A 14,628-nucleotide genomic window follows, 5' to 3' on the forward strand; every position below is an offset into this window, starting at 1 on the left:
CTATATAACTATGTTTTATACTAAAATTTATATACTTCATGTGTTATTACATTATATTATAGCCTGTTCATTAGCTAAATAGCAATAGCTCTGTCAACCAAATCACAAAAAAGTTGAATTTATTTTTAGTTTTTCCAAATCTTTGCACTTTTTGCGTGTTTGCTTGGATTTGTGTAAAAGCACAAATGTCGTATTTTACCAAAAATCTAAGTAAAATTTAAAAAAATAAAGACAAATTAGTTAAATAACATTTTCCACATAAAGAATTAAATTATCTATAAAACTACACCAAATATCATAGATTATATATAACTATGTTTAGAGTAAAAGTACTATCTATGCTTTCAAAATTTACAAACAAAATTCAAATTTTTAAAATTATTATAGAAATTACATTTTTTTATATACTTCACATTCTTATAAATTACATTATGCTATAGCCTGTTTCATTAACTTAAATACAATAGCTCAGTCAACGTAATAGCAATGTAATTGAAGTTTTGGTGAAACTTTTGCTAGACTCTTGCATTTTTTGAATGTGTAACTGGATTTGTACAAGGAGGATAGGTGCAGGAATAGAGTGGTTAATGGGTTAACTTATCATATCAATGCTGTCACTCACACACGATTCTGATAAAATATTTACAAATACAAACATTACAGACATCACACAAATAAATTTTGACTTAACAAAACATAGTGCTGATATAATGATATAATTTAGATAGGCTATTGGTCCTACAAAAAAATCTTTGAGAATCATGAAAAATTTAAGATATACAGATTCTGTTAAAACATATTTTTTCTGAACTTGGAATTCTGACAGTATATGTTTACACATATTTGAATCAATAATTTATGTAAAACAATTTTTTGATCCCATACTAAAAAAAACCATTAAACATGCATATAATACTCGTTTTAATAGACATATCTATCAATACAATCTTGAATTTTACAAAAAGAAAACATATTACAGAGGTGTTAGATATTTACATAATTTACCAACAAAATTTATAATGAAAACACATCTGTTAAAATTTAAAAATAGAAGTCAAGGATTATTTAACCTTGTCTCTATATTCTTTTGAGTCATATTTCAATAAAAAACTGATAAATTCATTCAAAGAAGAATTGAAGATAAACTGTTAAGATGCCACTTTTTTAAATTATATTTTAAAATTAATATTTGTTTTAAGTTTCATTGTAGTGACACTATTCTTTGTACATTGTACATATTACAGAATAAAGTAGTTTGACTATGACTATGTGATTGTATAAGTCCCAGCCATGAAAACGCCCATGCCTTATATCAAGAACGTCACTAACTATGTTGAAACTTGCTACTAGCGGTATAGTCGGTGAGATGTTCAGGGCCAATGATGTGACACAGGATAATAGTGGAAATATTGTGATGTTGGACGTCTTCCCATAAAGGATTGGAAAAAATTAAGGAAACTGAACCTACACTAAAATTAAAACTTGTGCTGTTAAATAATCATGAATTATTATACCCAATAGATTTTAACCCTTTGAACCCCAGGTGACGAAATATCGTCGCCTAGAAGATACGTGAAGATCCCCGCGGCGACGTAATATCGTCACCATGGTATCTGCGTTTAATACATATTTATTTGAAACCGTAAAATACTTATTTTACGAGTATTAATACATATTTATAAGTATTTTAGTAAAATACAAATTTTTTTATTAATATAGTGTATTTAAAATAACATCTATGCTCAAAAAAATATATTACTCTTTGTTGCTACAGCTGTATTTGTTTACAAAGCGGTCTAATGTTAAGTATATTGTCTTTATGCGTGTGAATTGAGTTAAATGTTGAAACTGAGGACTGTTTTTAGTCACTTTTTCTTTAGTTTTAATCTTATAGTAATAATCAGTTCTGTGAACAATGAGTGACAACATTGTAAATCACCCGAGTGAATTAAACAGACAACTGGATGTTGACCTATCAGATGACGATTGGTCTGACGTCTCATCAATTTTCAGTGATGACACTGATGTTGATCCTACCTATAGGCCAAGTATCTCGGACTCAGATGACGAAGAAATGCCATTTAGTCAGCTATCTACTTCTCGCGGTAACGCCGCCGCTAGGCCTACTCCGGACAATGACCAACCGGCCCTCAGTGAGATCGCAGTTGCAAAATCTTTATCTTTAGAGATATTAATATAGTTGTTTTTGTACATACATAAAACTAAATTTAGAAAAATAAAATGTGGGTGCCCATAGTAAAAATTTTTATTTTTGAATTAAAAAATCTTAAAATCTATTTTTTTACCTAAAAAACTAAAAACATATATTTTAAAGTTATTTTAATGTTGTTAACCTGTTGGATCCCGTAGCCGCACAGTTGCGACTGAGGCAAGTGTGCAGTCGTGGCCCGTTGCCGTACTGTTGCGGCCGCGCGCAGAGCGTTTTATTTTTGTGTTTTCTTCAACTCAATTCGCTAAATTAAATGACGTTCAATATACCGGGTTACTCGGGAGAACACTGGCTTTCTCGTGAGGTATATTTTTGTTTCGCGCTACGATACTTGGCAGCCTGTTTTTACTCTAAACGTCGAGGCGTTTCAGCCGGTTGCTGTTGTTTGTACACAATAATTATGGCTTCGCGTAAGCATGAGTTGTTTGATCAAGATATTAATGAATTATTGGGCAGTGAGTTTAGTGAACTATCTGATAGTGACGACGAAAGTGATGTGGATATTTTCAGTCGTGTAAGAAGTGGTGATTTTATTTTTAGTGAACTAGTTCGTGATGCAGACTTCAACCACGATTTAGGTTATCTCGATGAACCAGTACCAGGACCATCAGGTGATACTGTTTATTCTAATAATCGTCCAAATAAGCCTACTTTGGATAGTGTTATAATAATATGAAATAAATAAACATAAAAATAAAACTTATGAGTATATGATTATGCAGATGCAAAAAATAACTATAATGCAAAGTAGTAACCAAGTGCCAGAAAAAAACCGGGCCAGCAGATGCCCCTGTGCTGCCATAACCCGGGACTCAACAGGTTAAACAATTTTTTATACTTCAGCCTAATATTGTTCTGTGTACACAATTTCATTCTGGACATTTTGGTGTGTAATACAAGACAATAGCATAAAAAATAGCAAAAATATTAATTCTTTACGAACAGTATGCAATACAGCTGTTTCTGCTCCGGGGATTCTCGGTAGTTCTTAGGTCAAATGGTTTTGGTACGTTTTCCCACCATCAATATTTTGGTCTGGGGTTCAAAGGGTTAACTGATGTTTACCACATTTTTTTCCAATATTGTTTTTTTTAGTTAGAAAACATTTATCATGGATCTTACCATCTGCTTCAGCTCGGACAAGAAGTGAAATGCCTTTAAGTCTTTCAACGTAGTTGGATGAGACATGGCCCGTTCCTCTGTCATCCCACTGGCGGTCTGCGTTGAGCGCATACAGCTTGACTCGCCTCCGTGTATCCGTCATGGCCTTGTCTCAGAGTGCAGTCACTTCACATCTGCACAATAATAATTTTACATCAAAGTGCTATCAATAAAAAGTTTAATTACATTTTAGCTTATGTTTGAAACCTTATTAGTGTACCTACTTATTGGTATAACAATTCGAAAATAGGCTAAATTTACAATTAAAATTATACTTTTTTGCATGATTTCAAGACGTAATATGCTCCTACCCACTAAATACAATCTGTTAATTAGACTATAAAGATATTGTTTTCCAAACTAAAGATTCAACTATTTCAGTACTATCAAGCTAGAGGAGATAATGTCTGCTTTACCAGACATCAACAAAAATATATTTTAAAAACCAAAATGACAGTAAGTGATTTTAAAAAACCAACAACGTGCTGTTTACTTGAACTGCTAGTTCTTTCGCATCCACTGACAGCTATTCAAATCTATTTGTTTTAACAACCAAACATAATTTCTGGCAAAAGGAACAAGAAAGAGTCTATGCGTTTATGGCTTGATTGACACAACAGGCTCAACTATGATCTATTACTACTTGCCTACGTACTCAGCACTTGTTTTCTTATTCACAGTTAGTTTTCTGACAATAATAATAAATTATTTTTAAAAGTAGATTTTTAAGCACTGAGTGATATGTTTATATATTCAAAAGATCTTAATAAGTAGCTTGTGTAAAAGTTTCATAATATTTAACAAAAAAACCATAACAAGGTTTACGTTTGGAGATAACCTTCTAAATTTATTTATGTTTTACAAAGCCCTAAGTCTTGTAAAGGTTAGTATAAAACATTTTCTTTAGTTGAAAGATAGCAACTATTACAGAGGTTAAGAAAGGTTTGAATAAAAATACTGAAATTGGAAAGAATTTAAAAATTCAAACCCTTGGTTGTTGTTACATTATGCACAGTAGTTACTAAAAAAATAACAACAAAATCCTAAATAGTGTAACAAAAATAGTGAACTCGGTAAAGAGATTAAAAGGACAGACAAACATTGATGAAGTAGAGAAGTGCTTGTGATATTACATTCTTGAAATATTTTGGTGTGAGAGTCAAGTGTTTTAGCTTAAGTTTAAAAATACATATGCCCAAGTTTAGGAAAAAATTATTTTAGGACTAGAAAGGACAACTTGTCTAAGAAACACAATGACATTTCTTTTGAAATAGGTAATCTAAAGGTGAAAGTGAAGGTATCAAACAACAGGTAGTGAGAAGTAAATTATTCTATGTGGACAAAACTAGACCATTTTTTAACGTAGCCTACACCTGACAAACATAAACTTTCATATCAAGCAGAGTGCAGGAAAATTTAAAAAAGAATATAATGGCTCCTATTACTCTTTTGACATAGTCAACATGGAAAACTTTCTTATTGATTATAGGAAGTCAACAGTTTAAAAAAAATGTAAAGTAAATGTTTGTTAAATAAAAATGAACAAAAGAAAAGGAATGATAAGTGAAATCTTTGAAAAGCTAGACAAGAAAACGTTCCAACAAAGTCATTATATTTTGTTATTAATTAATAACTGTACAGCACACCTAGCATTATTTGATTACTGAAAAATTTTGTTGTCTCTCCCAACATGATCAACAAGTTCAAACAATGCACCAGGGAATAAAAATATTGTAAGCAATGCTAGACAGCAATGCTATACTATTTTTACTTGTCCAAAATGTACTTTTGGTTCCATTTTTTTATAAAAACCAGAAACTGAAGATTGATATACATTCAATGCAGCCTATATGAGCAACAGAGCTTGGAATCAAGTTTCTGACAATTACAAACAGATTCCACAAAACCAATTTCTGTCAAAATGATCATGAAAAACTCCCAGAAATTGAACCCGAGACTGATATTGTGTATGTGGAGGTAGAACAACTTTGTCAAAGTAACACTGTCACAAAGTGTGCGAAGATCTGACTAAGATTAATATTTTTACCAATTTAAGTATCAAAATACTTGATTTTTTTGTTAAAACAACAAAGAAGTTTTGTCCCATTGACCAATTCCTTCTCCATCTCTCAGGCAATTAATTATATCAAAGGAGGGCTGAGATATTTTTTTAAAATCAAAACAAAATGTAAATGATGTGATTTTAAAATCCCCTAGTAACATTTAGAGTTTACTTTCAACAAAGATTTAATTATACAGAGTAAATAAAATTTTTTCACCTAACATTGGTAAAATGTATAGGCTACAGTTATTTTTTTTTCTCTCTCTCTCTCTTGGGGCGGCCTACTGCCATGCACTTAAGCCTCAAGGGCTTTTTGCGCACCCCGGAAACACCATGAGGCCTACTAGTCTACAACTTCAGCAGTTCAACAAACCGCCGAAAACAACCTATCAAGTCCTCCTGGGAAAATTCACCACCCCTGTCCATGCTACCAAAGATGGCATACACCGCTTTTTTTGCTATTGCAGGGCAATCAAAGAGCAGGTGCTCATTTACTACTGTATAACCTGTACAAGGTGACCTGAAGACTACAATAATAATGTTGTTCTCAGATAAATAATATACTTATTTTAAACATAGATTGATATTAATTTACAGTAAATATAGTACACAATATTATAAAACTGCATAATTTTACTTATAATTGTTTTTAATAATTTACATAATTATAATTAATATTTTTAGCTTGCAATAACCCTATAGATAGACCGTTTACAAAAAGAACCTGGATGATTTGAGTTCACGCAGGGTGGGGGGGTAAATACCCCTTTGACGCTGTGATGCTGCCTCTTCTAGAATCCCCACCATTGCTCGGCATTCGCTCTATCGGATCATCTTATTGATCTGGCTCAGTCGGTCTCGTTTAATGCTGCGATTATTTCAGTTCAACCGGTCAGTACAGAGTTACTGAGCCTTTCCGCTAGAGCGTGTTATACCGGTCATTGTGCTGACCGAACAAAATGAACGACTGAATGTAATAACCGACGTGAACGAAAGGATCCGCCTGTATAGAGGAAGAAACAGTATATCGTGGAGTAAATGGATAGATATATATAAAACAATAAATGTATTGTTTTAGGAATCTGGTAAATGTAAATAGATCTATTAAAACTGATAAAAAATGCAACTGTAAGTTATCAGGTACATTACTAAATATTTTAAATGTTAATACTTATAATCAAGGACTTGGTTGATTGATATGCCTTTGATCTATCATAAGTAAGGTTATCCCTTACAATTAATGTTTTAAATAAATTACTAAAATTTAAACAGACACATTGCTCGTTTGAAAACCATTTTATTTTTATAAATAACAAGATATTTTATATACGATCGATTAACTTCCACCACTTTTCATAATATCCAGACTCCCTACTCCCTCTATTGAGTTATACGATTACGGTTTTATTCTTAATCGGTTAGCAGTGAACGAAAGGAACGGCTGAACAATTTTGGGGGATCTAATGTAACCTAAAGTATAAACTTTATAGTTACAGTTAGGCCCTAGTTCAATATGATGTTAAGCTATTTTTCATGGATAAGGGTTTTAAAATGAACTTAATTATAATATTGTAAGTTTTAACGGTCATTAAAAATATATATATCTGGTTTGAAAAATATCAAATTTATTCAGTTGGCAGGAAAAAGTGAACAAAATGTTCGAGGTGAACGGGTCTTTTGAAACACTCTGATCCGGATCACTCGTTCATTTGACTGACCCATTAGAATTGAACGGATCAAGATCGAATGACACACCTCTATTTGGCCACTGCCAAGCTGCTCACAAAAAATGCAAGCTCCCTGGATACGTCTATGGTGCTGGTCCCACTCCCCACCACAATCCCCCGCCGGAGGGGATCCCTCCTGCGTGGTACAGCTTAGAAATTTGCTTCTGCGCACGTTCCTTTACGAGCAGTTTATCTATAGTTTACTCTATTTTGGTAAAAGTCCAATTGAACCATTTATGAAAAGTAATTCGTTCTACATAAACAATTTGTAAAAAATAAAACATTGGTAGTAAATGCTCAGTTTTGCAAACTACTTTCAATGTAAAATCTACACTTTAATCTTCAAATCCCCAAAAGAAATTTTTTCTGCCATGTCCAAAATTAAATTAAATAAATCCTATTGTAACTTGTCTAGGGCAATTAATAGTCCAATGTACGTCCTTTTTTCCTGTGAAGCCACTTGAACTGTTAGTGTCACGTCAGAGGGACAAGTTAATGATCACCTTTTTATACTAATAAAATAGAATACAAAAACAGGTACTTTGGGATTATACCGACCACACCAGTATGAAGAACACAAAAATAGAAATTTATAGAAACAAACATGATAGAACGAAAAAACAACTCTTCAATTACAAAATTACAAACTTACAAGCATTTCCAGGTATTGTGATCGGTATTGTTGTCGCTGTTATCTTATCTTTCTCGAGAATCCTGATTACGGCAGGCCGCGCGGCATCACGTGATTTGCACGGTACATCATTGCCTTTCCATTACAATTCAATTTATATTTCTGATTAGCCCCTCTAGAATTTGATATTTTACTGATAGGTACTATCTCGAGGGATGTTTTTCTTTCGTCGACATCAGCGCGGGGCAGCACCGAAGGTGCTGTCGAAGCCCGCGCTGATGGCCGGAGGCACTCGCATTTTGGGTGGCGGAATGTGATCAAGAATAAAAACAAGTTTTGAGTGTTTTTTTAATAAAAAGTTTAGTTTGGTAAATGTTTGTTTTTGTTGAATTTTTGTGTTTGGAGAAATGTAGAGGTAAAACACGGAAGTACAACAAAGCGATGCACCAGCTGAACGGGCGGCGAGGCTCTGCAATCACGTTATCTACTAGACGCTCGACTTTGACCTCTGTCTGAGGATGGGGAGGTGTTTGCGATAAGACAATTCCTGTTTTATATTGACGAAATATTGTTCTACGCTAATCTAGTAATCAGTAGAAACGAAATGTGAAATAACGATTCATGTCTGGGTGTGGTCGGTATAATCCCAAAGTACCCAAAAACAAATTAAGGAAATTAGTAACAAACGGGAAAGCATTTAAATAATGTTATGACATTATTTTTTTTATATTGATTACATAGAATAAAATTTTGTCTCTTGGTGAGGCATAAATGTGATTGTTTTATATAACTACTAGCCTAAACCCGCGGCTCCGCTCGCGTGGCAATCTATCATTCAAATTTGATGTTTCTCTTTCTTCTTGCGACAGCATCATTCTTGATGCTGATGTTCGTATTCGATTCAATTCGTTTACCTTTGCGCGCTGGTCGTTGCTTTGATTATTACGAATTCGTTTTGTTGCTATCGCACGTGCGCTGTGACGGCTTAAAGCACTTTTTTTTCTTGGCGGCATTATGTTATTTTCCAATAAAATTCGTCAAAAAACTGCTCAAAGGAATTCTGTAAAAAAAAATGTTGAGAAAAACATTCTTCAAAGAATATTTACATGAGAAAACAAAAATACTTGCCTATTTTTTTAAACCTTTTACTGATGGAAAATAACACTGTTCTTGGAAATTGTAAAAAAGATATCAAATCACGTTTATCAAAAATTTGACATTTTTGACACGTTGTAAATGTCAAAAAATGTTTGTTTACATAGAAACGTCAAAAATATTTATGTTTACTTAGTTACTGTCAAAAATAACAACAATTTTTTGTCGCATTATATATGTTTACAAAGAACAGCTGATTAAAAATTTGAAAAGACTCTTTCACTTAATAACATATGTTTGCTGCAATGCATTTCTTACGGGTATTTCTGTAACCAGTGGGGCGGAATCCTGAATCGGGAAAGGGATAAAAAGTATCCTATAACCTTCTACAGATCAAGACGAACAAATTTTAAAAAAAATTAGGCGAATCCGTCCAGCCGTTTGTGAGTGATGCTGTTACACACGAACAGTTTCATTTTTATATATTAGATTGTGGGAAAAAAGCCTCATGTGCTTTCTTTTAAGATGTAAACTTACAATATAACATAAGAAAATTTGTTATTTTTTTTAGGTGCCTTCAAAATGTGGATGTGGCTCCTGGTAACCCATGAGAGAATCTTTTCTCCATTTCACAAAAGTGGTTACTTATTGATATCAAGCTGGGAAAGTTATAAATATTTTAAAGTTCCTTTGATATCTAAATCTAGGCTGTAGTTGATTTTGTTGTTTGGAATGTTATTGTAAAATTTATTTATTTATTTAAAATTGTAATGTACGATATTTTTCTTGTTACGGTAATGTATTATAGCTCTTGTTGTGTACGATTTTTACATACATCGAAGTTGGATAATATATATATATATCGAATTGTTTTATAATGATATCAATATCAATAAGTAACCGCTATTGTGAAATGGAGGAAAGAATTTTCCCCATGTGTTACCAGGAGCCAAACCCACATGTTGAAGCTACTTAAACAAATCTCATCAACTGTGGGAAATATCTTACATATTTTCCTCATATTCATCAGCATTTTCAAAGTCTCAAAATATTAGTTACATCTTGTTCCTTCGGATAAAAACACTCCAACCATTCGATAATAGCAATCGAATATCAAGTGAAAGCCGCTTATTAAAGTCTATCCGTTATTATTTTGGGGTAGAGTACAATAAGCGTACCCGGTTTTAATATTAATTAGTATAATTATCGATACTTAATATTCGTATATCGAATACGCGTCTATAAATCATATCAAAATTCTTAAGTCATAATAACGATCATGTTTGAAATTAAAATAACTAATATAATACATATAGTGACGAATCTCATAAACGATAAATTAGATGAAACAATCAAACAAACAGAATACCTAGAACTGAAAACAGGAAAGCTAATAAATAATAATGAAATGATAAAACCATAACAGATGACAGAAAAGTATGCATAATTCTTTAGGTTAATTTTCTCCTAAACGGTAAGAAAAAGTGTTTATTATATGAAAATATTTATAGTTGACAAAAGCTGGTTATTGTTAAAAAATTGATATCGATTGATTATATCGAAAGTAATATCGTTTGCATATATTGATATAAAAGCCGGGTTCGCATATTGTACTTTACCAATATTTAATTATAATTTACGAGTTTTTCCTTTTTCCATTTCTAATTGTTTGTTTAATTATAATAGCTTCTTTATTATTTATATTGTCACTCTGTGTATTATATTAGTTATTTTAATTTCAAACATGATTGTTATTATGACTAATGATATTTTGATATGATATATGGATGCGTATTCGATATATGAAGAGTAGGGTACAATAAGCGGACCTGATTTTTTATATCGAAATTGGCAAACGATATTACTCAGTCATAACCATCGATATAATCAATCGATACTAATTAATTAGGTAAATAGTAAGATCAGCGGCTACCGCTCCGATCGCCATAATTTTTTGCATACTAACACAGGTTAGGTAACGTATTTTCACTGAAAAAAAAAAAAAAAAATAGTCCCAATTGTCGCTAACATATAAAAACCAGTTTTTTCGGCAGTACAATGTAGGCAATACAAAACACATAAATAACAAGATTTACGACTATCAAACTAAAAACAATGGCTGACCATGGTAGTTTTGATGAGTTGACAGTAGTCACGTGACAAACAGGAAAGTTTCCGATTGGCCGGGCGGATCACGTGACCTATAGGACGGCTTCGATTGACTGCCAGACGTCAACTAACAAACCCACATGAGCAAGGAGTAATTAGTGAAGTTGTTGACATGGCATGCGATGGTTCTTGTCACACGCTATTCTTCAAAGCGTGTTTGTTTGATGATCGGGCATCACGTGACCTTTTGTGAGCATGATTCAACCTCATGATGATGTCATCGGATGCGAGGCATTCTTTGCAAACGTAAATGAAAAATAATACTGAAATGAGCAGAATTTTGATCCAATTGAACAATGTTTTTCTTAAATTTCAAGCTAAAAATTAATTAGTTGTTATCGAGTTGAAACTAGTGCCTCCGGCCATCAGCGCGGACTTCGGCAGCACGCTGCCCCGCGCTGATGTCAAGGAAAGAAAAACATCCCTCGAGATAATACCTATCAGTAAAATATAAAATTCTAGAGGGACTGATCAGAAATATAAAAAATACCATTAAGGTAAATAAACAATTTTTTAAGTTTTAATTGTTTTTATTTAAATTTTGCTTAGTTACAACTTTTTTGGGGGGTGGGGGTAAACGGCCCCGGTGACAATCGGGACTATTTTTTTTATTATGTGAAATTACGTTAACCTGTGTTAGTATGCAAAAAATTACAGCAATCGGAGGGGTAGTCGCTGATCTTAAGATTTACCATTAATTAATTTTAACAATTAACTTAACCCTCTCCCGCTCGCAAGGCATGAATCGGTACGGCCACCACATAGCCACTGCAGCTTAAAAGGCACAGATCGGCACGCAATGCTTTACCCTCTAGAGCCGATAAGTGCTGCTCTCGAGTAGCAATATTTTGTACTATTACGGGTTGTTTGCTATCAGGAGACCATTTACTTTACTTTTACAGTAGATTTATTCCATTATTTTGCTATTTATATTAGTTGTGCGGAAACAATGGCGGGTTGTAGTCGTACACTTCGTGGCAGTAAAATCGATCTCGTTATTAGTAGTGATTGCGACGATTCAAGTGAGTGTAGTGATGTACCAGAGCCTTGTGAAATAGCCTAGTTGCATTGAGGATGTAGTTCAGAGTGATCACAGTGGCAGTGGCAGTGACGGCGAGCCAGACAATGACCTTCACCAAGTAACTGCGCAACAACCCCGCGCCACTGGTTCCAAGCTGTCCGGGTTCCCCCTCCCTGGTCTCGTACAATCAACTTCATTGAACTAATATATAGTAAAATTAATTAATATATATAATTATAGTTAATTACAATAACAGAACGTGTGTAAGTTGAGGCGCGATGTATTTTGATCGAGTGCGACCGGCAGAGCGAATTAATTGAGGTTAGAAGCACTGTGAGCGCCTGGAAAGAATGCGAGTGGGAGAGGGCTAAATAATCTGTATCAACAGCTGTAAACACATTCAAATAATACACATAAGGTAATATTTCAGTTTTACAAAAGTAACATTTGATTATTAAGAATGGCACTCAATTTTAGAAAACTAAACATTGCTTTGAAAAATGATAAGGCATGTTTTTCGTGGCTTCAACATGTAGGACTCGTACCGAAAAACCCATTATGTGAAATTTGTGGGGAAGAAAACAAATATAACTGTGAGAGGAGCAAATATGGTCGTCTTCAGTTTTCCTAATTTTCGTTATAATAATTTGTTTGATCACTGTTAATATTAAATTCAAATTTTAATTTAAAACATATGTTTGTTGTTGCGGACTACAGATACTTTTATATCGATTGATAGTCTAGGATTTGAGATGCTAATATTAGGTATCGATGATTATATTCTTTGATATAAAAAACCGGGTCCGCTTATCATACCCTACCCTATATGAATATTAAGTATCGATGATTACACTAATCAATATTAAAACCCAGTCTGCTTATCATACTCTACCCAAATCTTTTTCAGGTAACTTTATTAATAATATAAAATAATTGTTATTAATCAATCAATACCAAATTTAAACACTTACGAGTTTCATCGTGAAATGTCATTGGGATCATAAAATAACAACAATCTAATGAGATGTTTCTAAATCAAACCAAAAATCATAACAATCCAATCCTGTCTAATTCGTACTAAATCTATTCACAATAAATAATATGTGAATTTTTTAACTAGGTCTCGAATTTGAACTACCTAGTTATGACTTCTGAAAATCCTACACAAATTTGTGAGACACTTCACTTTTAGACATAAAACCTTTTTAGCTATTTACAATAGGCCTAATATCCTGACACTAGTCTAAAATGCTTTTAAAAGATTTCCAACTTTTAATGTAGCCTACATGATAAAAAAAACACAATTTGACTTGTAGGTTTTCCTAACATCATAGTCTACGATAAATTATTAAGACCAGGCTGCTAACATGACCTAGCTAAAAGTAGCCTATTATCAAAAGTAAGCCTAAGCTTTATCAGTGATGGCTTATTCATAGGTCTATAGTGGTGAATACAAACAGGCTAACTAAATACAATAAAAAGTTAAACAACAATATATATATATATATATATATATATTTGATTTTTTCAGATTTAGACTGTCAATTTACTAACAACTATTACTATGGTTAACAAATAAACATTAAAGAAAATTAATTTCAAATACCCTGCCAATTATAGGTAAAGATAAATAACTGTGTTAAAATGATATTATTGTATTTTATTATCATGGACTATTTGTTTACCCTACGAAACTTATTTTTAACAACTGTTATAGTATAACCAGTTCTATTTAGACTATACTGATTGGTCATTCAACATAGCTAATGTTTCATTTACCTGAAAAATAAATGCAAATTCCTTAATTCACCATGGTAAGATGGCTTGATCCATAACTTAAAATAAAGACGTGTAAAATAAAAATTCTCTTTCAAAAGTTAAAATGTGTCCTTACGACCAATTCTGTTCAAAAACGACCAAACAATTTACCGTGTATTCTAGATCAAATGTATACTAAATAGGCTAAAACGCTGAAGGTTTAGACACAATATTGAACACTTCACACTGGATTTCACATGCATTCAAGCTCATTCTGCCATTGATCACACTTGGCTATTGATGTCAGTAACATTTCAAATCCCTGATATTCACAATAATAAACACACTCGCGATATTTGAAGGAAACTATCAACAACTGACTACTCGATAAAAATATCAGCCATTTTGGTTTCCTAACACCATTTGAAGGAAAGGGGTTTACACAAAGGAATCGACGGCGTTCTAGTTGTCTTCGCTGTTGGCCATGGAACGTAATTTCAGCCAATAAACTAAATATTGCACTGAATCACAATTATTGAGTATACTTCGATTTCAGCCAAGCTTTTTAACAATTAATTACAAGATATACAACAAATTTTGAAGCTTATATTTTGGTAAACTCTATTTCTTGGATGAACAAAGTTCGATAGATCGAATTTGTATCATTAAATGTGACAATGGTTGTTCATGAAAATATCTGTATTCTGTACTGTCAGAAAAAATTCAGGTTTTAATGTTTTAGACACTCTTATTGACATCTAAAGCCTCTATATT

General features: G+C 32.7%; 1 protein-coding gene across 1 annotated transcript in view; it reads right to left on the reverse strand.

Annotated features, from left to right (window-relative positions):
• The window catches only part of LOC124371210 (serine/threonine-protein phosphatase 4 regulatory subunit 3-like), a 32,135-nt gene extending 17,831 nt beyond the window's left edge, over window positions 1-14,304 (reverse strand). The window contains 2 exon segments of the mRNA XM_046829541.1: window positions 3,353-3,525; window positions 13,876-14,304. Coding sequence (XP_046685497.1) covers window positions 3,353-3,494 — 142 coding nt within the window. The 5' untranslated portion in view covers window positions 3,495-3,525; window positions 13,876-14,304.
• Between the last annotated feature and the right edge of the window lie 324 nt (window positions 14,305-14,628).

Source organism: Homalodisca vitripennis, unplaced genomic scaffold (assembly GCF_021130785.1).
Source record: "Homalodisca vitripennis isolate AUS2020 unplaced genomic scaffold, UT_GWSS_2.1 ScUCBcl_1120;HRSCAF=4345, whole genome shotgun sequence".
Lineage (NCBI taxonomy): Eukaryota > Metazoa > Arthropoda > Insecta > Hemiptera > Cicadellidae > Homalodisca > Homalodisca vitripennis.